General features: G+C 32.8%; 2 protein-coding genes across 4 annotated transcripts in view; one reads left to right on the top strand and one right to left on the bottom strand.

The window, feature by feature from the left end:
- Positions 1-9217, bottom strand: part of LOC100740788 — a 145660-nt gene extending 136443 nt beyond the window's left edge. For both annotated transcript variants that reach the window (XM_012390011.3, XM_033322847.1), the window contains exon 1: positions 8826-9217. The gene's annotated coding sequence lies outside the window, so the exon portion shown is untranslated. The remainder of the gene's footprint in view (positions 1-8825) is intronic.
- Positions 9218-10990: 1773 nt separating this feature from the next.
- Positions 10991-18166, top strand: LOC100749061 (sialin). 2 transcript variants are annotated; one of them, XM_012390021.3, is made up of 10 exons: positions 10991-11278; positions 13126-13331; positions 13454-13675; positions 14182-14266; positions 14377-14543; positions 15565-15714; positions 16114-16246; positions 16371-16624; positions 17178-17541; positions 17575-18166. In XM_012390021.3, exons 1-9 carry the CDS (start codon positions 11212-11214, stop codon positions 17469-17471), a joined length of 1578 nt encoding a protein of 525 aa, XP_012245444.1. In that variant the 5' UTR covers positions 10991-11211; the 3' UTR covers positions 17472-17541; positions 17575-18166. The 2 variants fall into 2 exon arrangements, with proteins under 2 accessions (XP_012245444.1, XP_012245443.1); XM_012390020.3 differs by lacking the exon at positions 10991-11278 and adding an exon at positions 11834-12103.
- Positions 18167-19159: the final 993 nt, after the last annotated feature.

The raw sequence follows: 19159 nt of genomic DNA, 5'->3' as shown, positions 1-19159 counted from the left end.
TTTAATTTCACAATGATTTTCCGGTTGGTCATTTGTGAAATCGATTCCGAATAAAGAATTATCAATTATTCGACTGATTTATGTATCTACTTGCTTATTCGACTTTTTCATAGCAATTTATATTTACGGTATAACACGTTTAATTTCAGGCTTACCGTTCGCATACGGAAAATAGCTGGAGCCATCCGTAGCCTGGAAAACGATTTCTGTAAAACGATCGCGCTCAACTTAGTTGTCTCGTCGAGTTTGTTATGTAGCGCACACCGCAGCAACGGAAAGATGAAAAAAACTTGCCATGAACGGACGAAACCGTTTCCTAGATAACTGAGAAAATACACCGGCAATGGCCTCGTTACGAGCAACGACGATTTCTCGCGATCGCTTCCCGCATGCTTTGATCCCGATCAATCGTTTTTCTATTTGTCTCACGTCTTCGAGTAATTACTCGAGTCACAGCAGGAAGCATATAACGATATAATTGGTACATGTATTGTAAATTCTAACAGCACTTTACACCTGACGAAAGAATGAATATTGATCGTTTTAATAATGTATGTGTTGGTTACAAAGGATAATTTGTTACGCAAATTGTCAGTTGTTCGGTTAGCGCGAGATGAAATAACTTCGTGTCACGAAAATAATCATTTTCCTGCATAATTATTATTTTATACAGCTAGGTAGAATTTCTTTCTTATGTAATGCGTTAACTGACCCATCTTTCAACCAAAAGCTCGTACAATCATAGAATTATATTTATATATTACACTTTGTATCTCAATATTCTCAATATTTTACATTTTATATTTGGCATTTTTTACGATCAGAGTCGCAATTTTTGAAATTTTTCACAACTGCAATTTAAAACACGTAACGATACTTCAATCTAAAGAGAAAATATCTACATTAATTGCGTCCGCTTGAAGAGATAAACTTCACCTTTCAATCTTACTCTTTATTACTATGTGTTCCTTTTTCCCCAGTCACTTTCTCTTCTTCCATTAAAACAATTCTCATTGCCCAATTATAAGACTAAATTCATTCCTACTTGACTGAGTAAGTAAACGTAAAAATTCGACGGAGACCACAGTAGACGTTAGACGCAACTGATAGAAACTGTTTCAGTGCATTAGTTTCTCTTCCTAATTGCACACTTCAATTCTCGAGTGTACTTCTCAACATAATGTTCGCTTTAAACCGAAACATAACAGGCATTCCATTCCTATGCAACAAAAGAGCGTTCACCGCGCCGAATGGATTTCTCTTTCGATACGCGAATTTTAATATCGTCGTTACTCAAGTTGCGTACGAAAATGCGTACGTATGTACGTACACACGGTTTTAAAGCACGCGTCGTAACAACTGCAACTTTCTTTCCTTCGTTTTCAACCGCGTATAACTCGCTGAAGTAACTTTCACGATTTGACAGTTTCGGAATGAAAATGAAGGAAACAAGTGCGATATTAATAATCGACGTTTCAAGGTTGACAGAGCACTCGAAAAGATATCCCGCGTCTCATTCATAGTCATTGCGGAAATTATGCAAATGATCCATGAAACACGACATACTAATTAACTAGATCGCTGGCAGAGAAAACCTTCTCACTTTCTTTTTGTCGTTGCTTCGTCCCGAGCATATTTTTCTTCTCTTTTGTAATTGGATCTAACGCGTGAATGATATTGGATTGGCAACTAAGTGATTACGGATTTTGTCATCAGGTGGTAATTACAAAATCCGCAATAGTTGTCAGCCCAATACATTACAGAAGCTTTATCATCTGAACTACTCGTAGAAAATGCAGTTTGAATGTACGAATTTTTATATTTTTACGTCTTCGTTCTTATATTGCTTTCTTTTCGGTAAGGATAACTTTAAGAGATTCAATCAAACGTTATAATCGCTAAAACTTTCAAAAAAGCATCTCTAGAAAAGCAATCTCTTCAAAGTATTGTAATCCTCCAACTAAACTGCTAAATATAGATGTTGATATGATTGTAAATAATGAATTGGAAGAAGGAAAAGGATTATATTTGTCTGGAACTATCTTGTAAATGTTAATATTAAACAGGAAGAAAAACTTTTCAGCGAAAATGTAAACAATAATTTCCCCGAGTTTCTATTTTCGACGCTCAATTTTCTTTTATGAAAGAAATTTTCTGTTAATTCGATTATCGATCGATAATATGTCGACAGTAATAATTCCCCAATAATCAATCGTTTCGTAATAATCGAGGATCCACTATACTACAATACATTAAGGAAGGATTTAAATTTCACAAAAATTTACAATTTTTGAAAAAATATGTTTTTTGTTGATTATGCTACTGCTTACTATTAATATTAATATTTGAATTCGTAGCTTAAAACAAGTCTAATTACCCATAATACATTAAAATAAATCGATCGTTCCGTTTTAATTCTAACCTTCTAATAAATCGAGATTCTACTCTGTTACACTGTACTATAGAATTCTGCTGATAGAAAAAAACACACTTATCTACTCAGGTATCATATGTAAGCAAGTTTTAGAGAAAGCGTGACAAATTCTTAAGACTCGCAATATAGAAATTAAATTCTCAATCGATATCATTTTATGATCATATAAATCAATAATGGTTACTTCGTTGTATGTAAAAAGACTGGCAGTTGGATATTCCTTTTTGTACAAAATAATCAATAATATCCATAATTTACTACCCGTTCTTGCCAGAACTTAAGTAGATAATGTATATGTATAAGATTTTATGCTCCACTTAAATCATTCGAGAGAAAATATTGTATATTTCGTTATAACACGATGAACAAAAAAGTAGGAATTTGGTGATCTTATAAGACTGTTTGAAAACTGAACGACTGAACTCTTTTACGCCTGAATTCCTCCATCAAGGAAACAGTGAGTATGAGATTTGTGACAATATTTGTGATCATATACCGTTAGTACTGCGTTTGTCTGACTATAAATTCGAAAGTTCATGTATATTTAGTTATAATCTGTTCGAACTCGTTAAACAAATATAATAAATAATATATGAAATGCAACGATAACGGGAGAAACGTGTGATCGTTGTAAAGATTATAATTGTGCCCTATATTTCAACGAATTATGGCAATTCCTTAATTTTAGACCTCGTAAATCCTTATCTTTACAATTACGTAAATTTATTTATACTAGATTTTTAAAAATCTGGTGTATTTGTTATTTTAAATAACGCGCGAACTAAGACAATTGTGGAATGTTTTACGATTTTAAAATGTTTGAAATAAGAAAATAAGAAAGCGGCATTTATTGTGTAATAATCTATCACTAAACATATACAGGCACTTTTACAAGGATTAATATTGATAATTTTTATGCAAAATGTGAGAATGATTATGTATAGTGTCTATCATAGCATTATCATGTTTGTTACAGTGAATTGGAACAACCCGTTCATCACAGATTAGTTTTATCTGTTTTATCTTTACACTATATTACTATATTTTTACCTATACAATATTTATACTACGCTATATTTACCTGTTTTTACACTATATCTAATAATAAAATGTTCTTATTGTAAATAAAAATCGTCTCAGGTTTGTTCCTTCTTTCTTAACCAAGCACATTATTTACGTATGTATATATCTACTTATTTAAAATAAAAACTAAGCTAATAAAATAAAACTAAATTGATGTTAAAGCGTCACATATGTGTATCGCTATCAAACAAAATGTTAGATACTTGAAATATAATCTGACATCTATCAAAGCAAAATGTTAAAATTAAGCATTTATAGTATATTCAGGTACACTTAAATATTTAAGTATTTCTAGCATTGCACAATCAGTAGGTAAATTAAAGTATGCTCTATGAATATCCGGAACGTATAGAATCGCAGCGCGTAACTGCGAAACGAAACAGCATATCGAAATTGTTCATTCTGTAGCAGATTTGAAACAGATTTGAAAGAAATTTCTGCTGTGGAACTGTTCGTGTTACGCCAGACACGGTCAATCATCTATTTGTACATCCGGTAAAAGTCACGAGCATTGGTGCCATTGTCAAGCAAAATGAATATCTTTCTTTCATCAAACCTGAATAAATGTATGTACGAGTGAATCATAATGTCCAGCTTAGCTTCGAGTACTGTGTTGAATTTTTCATTGATATAGCCGTATTCTCTTAGATTTAACATGGTTTCCTCTCCTATAAATCATAAAACTCGTAATATTGCGAACAGTGAAATGTATAAGTGGTGAATGCACAGAAAACCGAAATTTTTTAAATAACAAGTCCTTAAATTCTACGTTGATGTATCTTTAAAATCACATATTCGTCATCGTTGCATTCTTAACTTTTCCTTAATTTCTAAATATCTATTATTAAATAAAAATTCTTCTAAATCGATAAAAAAGTCTCCGATATTAATACAAACAGCAAAGATGCATGTATAAAGAGCAAATGTATATAATAAATAATAAAACACGTACAAGTTTGCAAATAAGGCAAAGTTTTTTAACAAAATTGAAATTAACAGCCGGCAAATTTCACAAGAACGTAGCAACTGCTACTTCTAATCATTAATTTTCCACTAATTTGTATCACTGGCAAAATAATACTATATAATTACTACAAATCTGACGTTTCTTATTAACAATAAATAGCATGAGTAACTTTTTCCTAACTTATATATAATTCTCTTCTTCATAATACCCGTTAAGGTCACCAGGAATAATGGTACAGAACTACTTTTCAAACCATAAAATGATCAACCATTAACTAATGATCAACTCGATTAAACTAATCTTCCACATCCGAATAATTTCAAGCGACGAACACACTATCATTCACGTAATTCAAGGCCTCGCTTCCATGCAATTGAAAATCGATCGAAACGGGACAATGATCGTCTCGTAAAATTTGCGGAAGACCGTAATGAAACCGAACAATCAACGATCGTCTCGTAAAATTTGCGGAACATCGTAATGAAACCAAACGATCAACGATCGTCTCGTAAAATTTGCGGAAGATCCTAACGAAACAGAATGGATCTATACGCGCATAGTACAATCTCCTATGGTTAATTACATCAAAACTGGATCCTTTGAAAGTTCGACTGGCAACCTGTTGCTCGTGTTTCTGCGATCACTAACACTTACATTCTGCAATGAGTCTATATAGTATATAAGATCTATAGTCATGAAATTCCTGCTTGCTTTTCTTGCGATATTTCACAGAAGCGTGATTGCATTCTTCTTCATATCATTGGTCGTGTTTATGGTTCGATGCATTGACCAACCACGTTTCGAAAAAAACATTCCACAAGTCCACTGCAATCTATTTTTTTCTAAATTTGCGACAGTTTCTTTTTTTTTTAATCATTTATACGCGACCCAAATGCGCGCAACTGTTTGTAAGTGACGTGCAGAAGTTTCCAGCCAGACAGATTTTTTGCTATGTATTCCAAAAGATATCTGAAAGACTTGTGATTAATTTCTAGAATTTAGCTTATGTTTAATTGAGACACGATGGAGACAGATATAAATATAAAGAGTCGCTGCGATCCCCTACAAATTATAAGTTAATACGATACAAGTGAAATAATAAATTTAAGATAATAAATATAAACATATACATGATTTTGTACAAACATTCTAAAATACTGCTCTATCATATTATCTCTTATATCGTCTATTTCCTTTAACTAAATACAAGTGAAAAATGAAAAATAATTTTCTTCCTCTATCTTTAAAAACAACCAGAAACTACGCATTTCAGATGAAACATACTTTAAAGTACATAGTTTTAGTTTGACAATGGTTATCTTCAAACAGAGCTTCAATTTAGTCAATAGAATCGCCGGATTTAAATTCAGTTAAATATATATGAAGTTGAAACATTACATAAATAAGCTGGAGCATTCAAGCATCATAGCATTTTTCAAATCATAAATAAGGATGAAATAAAAAGCTTTCTGACTTTATCATTGCAAAACGCATAACTACAAAATATTAATAATGATTTACGACCCGAGTCATACTAAAACTGTTACATTATCACGTAAGTAATGTATAGACATCTATAAAATAAAATGACACAGGAAACTTTTGAATATCCTGGTTTTCTAATTTTGCAAGTAAAGTAAGGCGTGTTCATGAGTTATACCACGTTGATAAAAATCTGTTATGTATCGTTTTTAAAATATATAATGGAAAGTCTAACTGAGCAGAAATTTATACACGCCACTGTATAACCAAATGGCTCTACGCGACTCGTTCTATACAATAAAAAAATAGTTCTCAGCATTTTATTACATTTTCACATAACTTTAGGAAATCCTGTCGAGTTTATACTCGACTCTTTACTGACGAACGAAAACCAAAGTACATGCAAGCTGTATTTCCATGTAATCAGCATAAATACCCTTTCTCCCGACATAAATGTAAAACAAGAACTTTAGGGAACGTATGGACTGAAAATTAAGTAGCAAACGAAACTTTGAAGAATACTTAAGGACGAGTAAAAGTGAAAATACAGAGCCAACAAGAGCTTTCTTCTGTTTTTCATATAACTCAAGGATGTAAATTCTCGAATATAAACTTGCAATGATTTTATAAATTATTCATAACTGCAGCACAGTGTAAACGCGCAACACGCAATAAAAGATCATATTCTTGCTCGAGCACGTGAGTTACCCACTTTCGTTAAGATTTAGGTCTTGTAAAACTCCGAATGGAATTTTCTTGCATTTCAAATAGGGGAGAAAAATTAGCATTGAATATTTAGGCGATTTATACGATGTCTAAATTTACCAATGCTTATTTTTGCTAGTTAGAGCTGTACGTGTAATAATATAAAATTTATTTCTACAATAAAGAAGAGCAAATAAGTATATACAAAAAGTAACGAAAATTTTCATATTGTGTAATAACGCGAAGAAATTTTAATTATAATTTAAAATTAACGATAACCTCTCAAGAGATACAACGATAAAAGTTACAGTTGAATTAAAATTTTTCTATAACAAATTCTTCAGAGTAATAATAGGTTCATATCGTCATAAAAGAAATTTTTATTCTTCTCACTCTACAAATTTAATCTATGGTTTTTAGAGATGCAAGTGTATCTTATCTTATTTCATTCATGTACATTTCCGTGATATCGCTTGGAGAAGGAAGTACAGGATGCTCCAAAAATGATAAGTGCAATAATCGCTACACTTTCACTACAATATCGTTACATTAAGAGATGATAGTAAACTATCAATAAAATACAGTGGAAATATCGTTGTAAAATCAATTCGAACGTAAATGAATTTACACGTGTTATTCACGATCGAACGTACACGTGTTATTCCCAAACGGATTCTTTTCAAAGTGTGGAATATCGACGTGATAGGCATTCGATTACAAAATCTACCCACGTTACGTAAAAGCGCATAACGTGTAATGCGGGTCAAATTGCACACCGAAAATCGAGCACGTATGAATGCAACGGTACCCCTTTTAATATTTACGGAGCACGTTTCAGACGGATGTCACTAGACATTTCCTACGAGTCTAAATTATTCGAAAGTCTAGCACAAATATGCATCAACGACAGGCACGAAATAATTTAAAACGCTGGGGATACGCGATGCAAACGTTCCAACCGAACTGTTCCGAAAGAAAAATACAAATCATGAGAAACGAACTTATTACGAAACTTCTAAAAATATTTCTTCCCTAGATGGAAAATTAAATATGGCGCTATATAAATCTGATATTAACGTGATTTTAATACAACTATATGAACAGGGATATTAAAACTATCGACCAAATGAAATATGAAATATTATATACATATTACACATGTATATATTCCTGTATAATATGACATTCTCACTGGGCAGAAAAATATGTCACAAGATATACGAACTAGGACATTTGATTTATAGAAGATATGAAATAATGAATGCAGATATGAAATTTGTATGAAACGAAAAGATGTATTACGAAATATTTGAATAAATAGATCCATGTGAATCTGACGTGAATCTGATATGAATCTACATCTGGTATATGTAGACGAAAACTTGTTTGGTGTATGTACGTTAGAAATGAACGAATAATAACATAAAGTTTCTCCTACGTGCAGAGTTACATGATAAAATAATGGACTGAATAGTTCTATATGAATCTGATTTCAGTTTAAAGACCGACAAACTTTATTCGATCTACATGCGAAAAAGATAAATGAACTAGAAAAGCAAGGACAAAAATAACGAACAAGAAAAGAAGTTTCTATTAGACGATATATATGTGTATATATATATATGTATCACAGAACATTTTGAATGATCGAACGTCCAACATCCAAAGCATCTTACAGACGTAGAATATCGACACGACGAAAAGATCGATAAAGTATTCGATTGAAGTACTTGAAAAATTTCATACATATTTATCAGGAGAAAGAAACGTGACGCGAAGTCTCGCGATAACAGAAACGAAGCAAACCTGCGAGGGAGAGCGCGCGCGGAAATATTGGCCCATCACTACCTGTTGCAGAGAACTATAGTAGAAACACAGCAGGATCCCGGAGAGGTTCACATTCTAGAAAGGGGGGCCAGGGAGGAAGAGAGACATGCGCCGGCACGCATCGTTTAGAAGTGAAAAGAACCATTTTTGAGGCCCCGACTCGGGTGGATTCGGATGCCTGAACCCTTCAAAGGAGCGTATTGTTCGTGGGCGAATACGCAGCACACTCCAGCCCACCGTAAGGTAATATCTATGAGGGACAGTCACGTACAGCCCTAACCTAACCTCAAATTCGCGGGATCGTTGTAGAAAAACAGTGGCACTCACCTCGACGTTCGTTCTTCCCGCGTTATTTCCCGTGCGTAACAGCGTCTTCTTCATTCATCGAACGCGATGTTTCACAGAAATCACCGCACCACGCTCGTGTCAAAACACTCCGGTACACTCGCGTCACCGCGGCGCATAATTTCCACTGTTTGAAAAGCTCGCGGCTAAAAGCACGCAGGAATTCACCGTTCCCTCGATCGGTCGTCCCTCGCCACTCGCACACGCTTTCAAAGACACGAAACCGCGCGCTTGTTTCGTTCACGTGGCTCGGTACAAACCTCGGATAAATTCGAAACGCGATCTCAACGACAACTTCGACTACGCTTCCAAACGTAGAGATGAATGTGACAGAAACACTAACTAACCGATGTGTTGCCGTTTGACCTGTCTCTGAACTGACCAATCGTCTTGCAGGTAGTACGATACGATGTTTCTCGCTGAATGGTGGGGGAGAAAACAAGAGGGAAAAAGACCACCTGACGCGCAACCTTTTGGGGTCTGGTAAAAGATCCAATGGGGACCGGAGGGGGTCCTTTGCTGGGTACTTGGGACGTACGTGTTCTTAACCAATGGTCGGTAAAGTAACATGCGTTTTATTTTTGATTATTGAAAAAATTACTTCGTATCTGAAAAAAAACATGCAAAAGGAAACGTGTTTTTAAAGATATTGATAGTGATAATGTTTTAGAAATGAAATAACATATTAGAAATAATAAACATCGCAAGCTTAGAATATGAAAGCTTTGCTAATCAAGTATATATGTACATACGTGGCGTATTGTATTATAAACAAATGACAGAATAAATATATCAAAAATTCTAGTTTGTTCGTCATCTGGGCACAGACGAGATTCTCTTGTCATTTTGGTGTGTCATACGACAGTATCGACTCAGTCTAGAATGAGATTGCAACGCTAACAGTGGTCAATTTCTACAATACTTATTCTTCTTTATGCTTATAGACCGAGTAATTTTTTTCTAGCAGTAAATATTATAACAGGAGGATAAGATTAAACCGTAGAAATAGTAAAAAAGGTTGGTTTAGATATTTGTATCCGACTTATTTTTTTTAACGACTCTAGTACAACGCTATTTACAAATACATATAGTAATAGAAACAGAAATACAAAATAAATTTTTATCAAACAGATGTTTGTTTTTGGTTGGTGCCATTTGGGCAAAGTCATACAATTTTTTCCATGTTTAACTCTCTATGGTCAAGTAACAAATAACAATCTATAATCACAAACGTTTTTTTTTACTTAAGTGGGAATGATTATAGGACTGCGGATGCTTATGCACATTTATATTTTTATGAACATAATTAAAAATGAAATCGAGGTGGGAAATTGTTTTACGTACTAAATATTGTAGAAAGCATTGTGCTTTGAATATCATAAATAATAAATGCATAAAAATCCGTAGTCTAATAATTATATCTTTTTTTATATTAAAAAACTTTCAGTATAAAATCTTCTATAAGATAAGTAGATATTTTAGGAATAAATATCGCAGTTCGAATTTATAAAAATCAATAATTAAAATAACCAATTAAAGTAACAACAATATATGCCGTCTATTTCACGTGTATGTACATTAAATGATTCATTTCTTCTCAGTATACTTATAAATAAGTCACTTATAGTAACATTTATAGGAAATGTTTGTTTATATCCAAAATATCCAAAAATATATGAAATAACCAAAAGATAATACTCATGATAATATCTAAGGGATGAAGCAAAATTTGTCCTTTTGGTCCCATTCTTTTACTATTGTAGTACTCATAAAACTACGAAATTGCATAGAAATCTGCAGTCTACTTATAAGAAAAAAGAGAATCAGCACCAGTATATTTCAACGATGATATTGAAATTATAGCATTTTTCTTAATTTCACAAGCAAATCGTTCAATCCAAAAATAAGATCGTAATAACAAAAGGTATTGCTTGGATGTGTTATCATGAAAAACAAAACAATCAGGAATTCCAGCGTTATTTAATATTTCGCAGAGTCCTGATAAAGCGAACTAAATCTGATGTTTGGAATCAGTCTGTTATCATGTATGAAATACGTGTGTGATATCGTTTTGTGGCACGGTCGGCAAAATATCACGAGGCAGGCCTCAAACGGTGTTTCAAGGCTGTCCTGGCATAGGTACTTATTGTATCAAGTCTCGTTAACGGAGATGTTCATTCACTCGTACTCCCAGATGGCCAGTATAGTTCGTGCAACTCGCGACTATCCGATTGACCCCGTATCACCGTGCAAAGAGGTGTCAGTGAAAAATTGGCGTGCTTCACCATAAAATGTGCTTAAGTCTGTATCATTTAAGTCTGTGTCGCGTAATGAAAACTCCAGCTGTACATCGATACGTGTGATAAGTATGGCAGCGCTCGTTCGTCTTAAACGTGGAAGCGTTCAGTTGAGACATGCGGCGCTGGAAATGAAAGGTGAGAGAAAATTCTTCTTCCACGTGGATATTTTTATTTATTCGTTTCGCGCCTGAATGATTCGATCGGTAATTCTACGCTTCGATAAATTTCAAATTACTGTAACAAATCACTAACCAACTAAACGATAAATATATTTGTTATGGGGTAGAACTGGTGTTACGTTTGAATGTATTAAGCGTCTACCTTATAAAGATACTAAAAGACGATACCGATATATACCTAATCAAGTTGCATACAAGTAGTAAAATCGATATAAACATTGTATTGTATAATCTACAATCTATAGATTGGTTTTGTAAAATTTTGGTAATTGCCACTTATCACCTGTCTGATTGAGATTTAGAAACTTATCAGTATGTATCACAGACGATAGGATGAATAACACGATAGCTTATCAACCGTAGCACAATTGTTATTATATAATTAATTCCCCTTCCTTGCTCAATGTATATACCCAGAATTTCCTACTCTACTTTAAAACTACTTTGTAACGTTACCATTACGCGAAAGCAAACATGCCATAAAATAAATCGTGTAAGGAATAGATGAAGATGGGAAATGAATAAAAATTTTCTTATCGCCAAGTTATTTTAAATATCATTATTTGTGCTACGTTTAGAGGAAACCAAAGTCGAGGTCTCTTATACTGCGCGGGGATAGGAAAGAGATAATAGGAGTAGAAGGAATGATAAAAGTAGTATGTAGTCGTTGATTTTGCTCCTTTCGAGTTTTGTGAAATGGCAGACTTCGTCAAAAGAGGTAGCGTGCAACTGGTGAAACAAAGCAGTGTTCAAATAAAACAAGCCGCAAAAGAAGTTCGAGGTTCGTTCAACTAAATATGAAACAAGCAACATATTTTTAGTAAAACAAGCAGTATAATAAGATAAGCAAGCGATTGAGAGTACCTTGCGTTATTATTTTGTGCAGTTACATTGTGTTTCTATTTCGTGCAGTTACGTAGCATTATTATTTCGTGCAATTACGTTGCATTACCATCTTGTGCAGTTACGTCGCACGTGATACCTTTCTTTAATAGTAATGAACGTTGTTTAACATAACACAATAAGTTTAAAATATTTGTTACTACAGAAATAAATGTTTTGATATCCAATTTGATCGGTAAATAACATAACACATTGGAGCAGAAAAAGATTAAATGTTTATTATACCTTTTTATTTCGTTCATTAAGTTCATCGTATACAAAGTGTCTGGAGATCCATTTAACCACACATAATCAAGTGCACGCGTACTCGGAGGCAATTTAAAGTTGATTTTCTCAAAAACAAAGTCTCCAATGAAAAAAATTTATTGCTTATTCTCGACTTATTTTCTCATGTAAAATCACTCCCTCCAGTTATACCATCAATATTGGGACATCCTGTATGTATGGATTTATTATAACATAATCTTCAAGATATTTGTGACCAATATTAGTAAATATATATCTACATATCGTAATATATGCAATTGGGATATTTCCTTAACTTTGAATTAAAGGTAGAAACTACGAAATCTACTGTTTAATCATCTTATCAAAATCAAACAATATTCTATTAAAGATGATGTATAGTGTCGCCGATAATGTATGTATACAATGCACATAAGAATTGCTTGCCCATTGTCGCCTGATAGTACGATAACAAAAAGTTCAAATATTAATTTAAAAACAAAAATTTTTCGAACAAATCAAATCTGTATATAACACCCATTGTGCAGAACTTTATATAAATATCTGCAAATATAATACCTTTGGATAATTGCTAATGATAATTCTATACATGGAATGGATGAAATATTAATATTATTGTTTAATATTTATGTTAATAATTATATTAATAATTAGCGGCTGTACGAGCGCGACACATCGTTGCTGCGCTCGTTGCAGTAGGATTTGCACTTTGTGGTTCAGTGGAAGTGAGTTCTTCGGTCGCATTGCTCGCCAATCAGAAAGACAATCATGCCATCATCGACACATCGTGGCATTGCGAGATGCTGGTCAACATCAGTAGTCGTAATCGTACCGAAGACTTTGAAGTTATACTCATGGAGGTAAATACGACATGATATTAAAAATGTATATGCTCTGAATGTTTCTGAAATCTGTCAAACGAATATTGTAAGTAAATTACGAAAATTTGTGCATTCATAGGAAATTACAATTATATTTTTAGTTACCACCGGAAGAACGTGCAGAATCCATAATGAGGGAAGCGTTCCTATGGGGTCAAGTGGCTGGTCCAATTTTAGGGGGGTGTTTAGTATGGGGCAGATCAGGCCCATCTATGGTGTTTTCGCGTGCAGTTCTTAGTGCTTGTCTGGCGTCTTTATTGGTACCAGCTGCATGGAGGGGTCCGTCTCACGTAGCACTTCGTCTCTTTCAGGGATTATGCACAGTAAGAATTAAATACCATAGTACATATTACTTTAAGGAGCACGATAAAATTATGAATTGTCAATTTTAGAAAAATATGTTTTGGAATTTCATTAAAAGCTTGTTACTTTACCATATATTCGATTCGTTTATGATTAATAGAAGTAGAATTTTTGAATTCCAGTAATTACGAATTAAAGATTACAATTTATAAATTCTTTATATTAAAATTGTCTGTATAACGTTAATTATTCTATTTCTATATATTAACTTTATTAACTAACTAAATTCTCCGTAAAGACTGATAACAATATCGTATCATTTTAGGAATAGTTAAATATTTTTTGAAAGGAATATTAACATTCAATACTTTCTTTCCTTCTATTGTTTTTAGCATTTTCTAAATAATTACGTAGCATTAATACGATAATTTTAAAGTTATATATCTGGAAAATACAAGCGTCACTGATGGAACAATGATATTATTCAATACGTCATAGAAATTATTACATCATTCCTCATTTATAGGGGGCAACTATGCCTGCTGCTCACATGCTTGCTATGACCTGGTTTAAGAGCACTCACAGAAGTTGGTACTTCAGTTGCTACGCTGGTAAATTTTTAATGTTGTACTACCAATATGTGAACAATAATTTGATTGAAGATATTAATGAAAAATGAAGAAAGAATGATTAAGAGATGTAATAATAAATTATTCAACAGCGGTCAGCGTTGGATACTGTCTCACAGGATGGTTAGGTACAGCTGTTGTTCGATGTCTTGGCCGAGATTCACTTTGTTATGGTCTCGTTTGCATTGCTCTGTGTTGGTACTTCGCTTTTGGTCGATTTGTCAAAGATTCTCCGAAATCTTATCAGCACGATACAAATGTAAGATCATTGTCGCTTTTAAAAAATTTTACTAACTATAAAATTCATTTATTTTAGATTAATAATACAAGCTGTACAATTTTCTCCTTCTATATATAATCATCTGTATTTCGAATGATATTTAATCTTATATTCACCAAGCTTCATTTGAAAATTCGTAATATTTATTAAATTGTTTCATATTTTTATAACCAATAGTATATCTGTATTTCTAACATAATACACACTAGTATTACATGAAATTTTTATATAGAACTGTCTTGTGTGCTAAAATTGAAAGAATGAAATGGCATAAATTTTTAATCCCCCTTGACATGCAACCGCAAAGAGATAAAATTCTTGTTTGATTAATGACATTTGGGGTTTCTTCCTATGTTAAATTTTTTTTCTTATCATCGTTATTGTATAACCTAATGTACATGAAATTTCTTCCACTGGTTTTGGCAATCCTTTATTCAGGTCATTATTACGACATGAACCATACAGAGAAAGGCTAATGTTCTATGAATTATGCGATATTACAATGGTGCAATCGCAATACCATTGTTTTAAAAGATTAATGAGGCGTCACATAAAGTTAATTATTTCCGTGCTAAATATTGAATATACCGCGTCGTTATTTTTATGAGTCTTTTTACTGCCAAAACTCGCTTAACAGCAAGTACAAATGATTTCAGTTTTATTAACATAATTAACATGATTATCCTGTTTTATTAAAGAGATAAAAGTTTTTGTGTGACACATTTCTACTTATAACAAATTATTTATAAGAAATTTATACAGGAACACATATTGTTTGCCTTTGTAATTTAATTCCCAACAAAAAATATTTAAAATTTGAATAATAAGAAATTGATTTTACATATAGACACATATATTCTATATACAATCAGTTGTTTATATAAAAACTGGTTCTAGATTATAGAATGTTACTGAATTGTAATTAAATCATTTAATGATGAAGTAGTAAAGAAAATGAAAAATGATAATGGACTAAAATATAAAATTAATAATAAAATAGGCTGCTGTGATACCATGGGGAAAATTACTACGATCAGTTCCCGTTTGGGCATCTGCTGTAGCAACAATGGGAAATCAATGGGGCGATGCAACGCTTGCCCTTGGTATGACAAAGTATCTAAAACTTATTTATGGATTCTCAACAGCTAATGTAAGTATTCTATCTTATATTTATTAATCTTATACATATTATCTATCTTATTATTATTATATATAGTTGTACTTGGTAATGAGTTAAATATTTTGATTTTTGTATTTTAGTTCATTGCTTTTTCCATCAATCCTGATATACTTTTTTGTGACTTCCATTTTATTGTATCAAGAAGAAGTATAAAATTTTTTTAAAACGATTACGAACAACAAAAAATTGCCTTATTTTTAATAAATAGTTTGATTTATTTATTTACTTACATGTTAGAGGTACATGTTAGAAACCGTATAAAGAAAATATAAATTAAATCCTAATAATACTCGTATAGTTTGTGCAGATAAATTATTAATACTAAAAATTAATCTTTGGAAACTTTTAATTAACTTTCAATGGTTCCAGGATTCTGTTCTAACAACGTTACCACACATTGGTCATTTCATGGCTGCGTTAACATGCGGTCTTCTTGTAGATCACGTTCGCGAATCAAAAATAGTTTCGACAACAACAGCTAGAAAGTTGGTCGTATATACCGGTATGTATCTCATTAAAAAGAAAAGTTTATGGCGATATTTTTTAATTCTATCAAATTGTGTACTTTATCCTATCAAGAAGGAGATCTATTAAATGGAGTAACTTAATTTGTAATTTGATTACAGCTCATTTTATTCCCGCTGCCCTACTTTTTGTCGCTGGTTATGCCGGTTGTCAAGCATTAGGGGCAGCTTGGTTAGGCATAGCTGCTCTTCTTGTCTCTGGAACTGCACCAGCAGGTGCTTTAGCAGCTATAGCAGATCTTGCACCTGTAGAATCTCCAGCTTGCGCAGCGGCTGCATGTGCATTGTGCTCGACTCTAGGCGCAGCAGGACTGTTGGCTGCCAATTACTTTGTCACTCAGGCCCTTCATGGCTCTGCAAGTTTAATTTTTTGTTTTAATCTCTGCAAGAAAAGATATATATCATCCCATTTAAAAAAAGCATCGATCATCTAAATTTTAATTTTTCTATCGAGTCTTAATAAAGTAATTTCATGTGTCTTTCGATGAAATAGCATACGTTTGTCTTAAGGCATTTTTACAATTATCAGAAATTAGAATAAATATAATACACCCAAGTAGATATTTCAATTAAATGTAACTTCTCTGCAGACACTTTAATTTCTATTTTAACGTCAGTGTCTTGCCATAAATATAAACGTTTAACGATATCTCTAACCATAAGAGGAACATCACAGGAAACATTAAGTCTTTTACATTCGTTCGTGTAATCGTACTAATAATTTTAACGATCTCCGAATTCTAACTTCCTCATACTTCCTTACGACTTATTAACTGTCACTTAGAAAATATCCAACAATTAAAATTCTGTTACACTTCACTTTCTTTCAACTATAAATCAGTAATAGTTGACCACTTACTGGCATATTTTACAGTTCTCCTATAATGAACAACAAAATTTTTATTTCAGATCGCTGGTTCGTGGCGGCTGGTCTTCGGTGTCGCTTCCGTCGTTCTGTTAACAACTGCTGCGGTTTTCTTAGCACTTGGAAAAGGCGTGCCACAACCGTGGATTCCTTCTGTAGCTCGGCCGCGAAGTCACGATGCAATTTACGAGCAAGACGCTTTGGAACTTGATTACGAGGATGTTGCTGTGCAGACCGAGCCTTTCAGTCCTTATCCACTTGAGGAGGACACCGAAAGCGCGAAAAACGTGCCTCGTTCTGCCTCAGTCCACTCGAAAGTTTCCCTGTCATCTAGTTAATTTGTTAACCAGATCATTTCTCAACCCTTGAACAGCGAATGTTTCAAGAGTACGGCTGGTCTCTTGGGTTTTGAATCAAAGCTCCGATGTAAACACCATGAAAGAGAACATTTTATATAGAGATTAGATGTTATTATTTCTCCGAACTACATTTTTTATTGATACCGAGGTCTGTGACATAATTTATTCGTCTGAAAGTATATGGTATTTTTTATTATAACTCGTTACAACGGATACATAAAACAGTTTGGACAGTTTCAGTCCATGCAAGTGTGAGCATGGTTTAACTGATTCTTAAGAGAAATGATACAGTGGATTAAGAGACCTATAAGTAAAAAAGTTATGCCGATTACAATGATGTTCTATAATTTGAATTTATAATTAATTAGGAAAATTATAATTAAGAAATTATGCCGGTTGGCATGCTATATTCACGGTCATGTATGGAGAATTTGATATTTATTTAGTATTTTTAAGTGTTTTACGTCCGTACCTAAGGACCTTTCTTGATTGCAGCTTGTAAACTTGTACAAAATGTTGAACAACTATTAGTAATTTTAAGATAAATGTTACTAAGAATTGTATATAGCATGTAAACAAGTTGTATATTTTTTAAGTTACTTGGAATTATGGATTAATGTTATTAAGATTTGTAACGTTTGATGAAATAGGAATATAATTTACCATTAATGACAGTTCAATTGTAAATTATTTTATTGGGAAAATATTGTATATTATGTTCCTTTTTATTTTATAGTTCTTGTATCTTCATTCCCCTATTTAAGATACTGATCTTAATGATCTTATTAACGTTATTCTGACGTTAAAATTTTTAGTAGACTCGATTTTGATTTATTTTTACGAATAATAATTAATGTTTTCAAGATAAATCACATTATTAATTCATTAAGTTTCTCTATTGTTAAAATAAGTTTTGTAGATGTTTTTGTGTGTGCGTCACACACAATTTGATAACTCTAAGTAAGTCACTTAGGACTATTATATTAAATTGAATATTTAATAAATGTTACGTCACATTGTTTGTTCTTAATTTATTTAACTATTCGTAAACAACTTGGCACTACTTTATCGATTACTTTGATATTTTAAAAAATTCATATATTAATATTTTATTCTAACATAGTATTTAATCGTTCAATACAAATTACAAAATCTTATGGATCTTAGAAAGAAACTTAATAGAAAACAAATTTCAGATATCACATTTCCACGATGCTTTAATATTGAACAAATCACACAATTCACAGATATCTTTTCAATTAACTGTATTTGACTTTTCGTTTCTGTGATTTGTTTTTACATTACTGCGATAAATTCTAGTATGTACGTAAAACGTCAAAAGTAAAATCCTTCGTAGAATATGGCTCGTACACTCTCTCTTGATATTTTATTACACGATTGTTAGCTGAACTCGAGGACTTATCAAGATCGTATCTGATCGCTGCGAATTCTCCTTTCTTCTTCTTTGTCCCGTATTCCTTTGCTGATCGTGCAGACATCTGTGTATCGTATATACATGCATGGCAAGACAATGAACTACCCTATCCATTGCAACTTTCCATCACCAGTGAAGAGGAAAGTCGATGAAAGGAACGGTCGGTCTAATTAGACGGTTTTAAGAAACGAGCTGTTCCTACGTGATCTGTGTTAAACCGTACACGCGCTAT

This window comes from Bombus impatiens, unplaced genomic scaffold (assembly GCF_000188095.3).
Source record: "Bombus impatiens unplaced genomic scaffold, BIMP_2.2 scf_0673, whole genome shotgun sequence".
NCBI lineage: Eukaryota > Metazoa > Arthropoda > Insecta > Hymenoptera > Apidae > Bombus > Bombus impatiens.
This window is presented reverse-complemented; position numbering and strand designations above follow the sequence as displayed.

Excerpts from the sequence above, each read along its gene's own strand:
- LOC100749061 (XM_012390020.3), top strand. The coding sequence starts at position 12,019 with ATGGCAGACTTCGTCAAAAGAGGTAGCGTGCAACTGGTGAAACAAAGC. Across the intron at positions 13,332-13,453 it reads TTGAAGTTATACTCATGGAG|TTACCACCGGAAGAACGTGC; the intron begins GTAAATACGACA and ends TTATATTTTTAG. Across the intron at positions 13,676-14,181 it reads TCTTTCAGGGATTATGCACA|GGGGCAACTATGCCTGCTGC; the intron begins GTAAGAATTAAA and ends CCTCATTTATAG.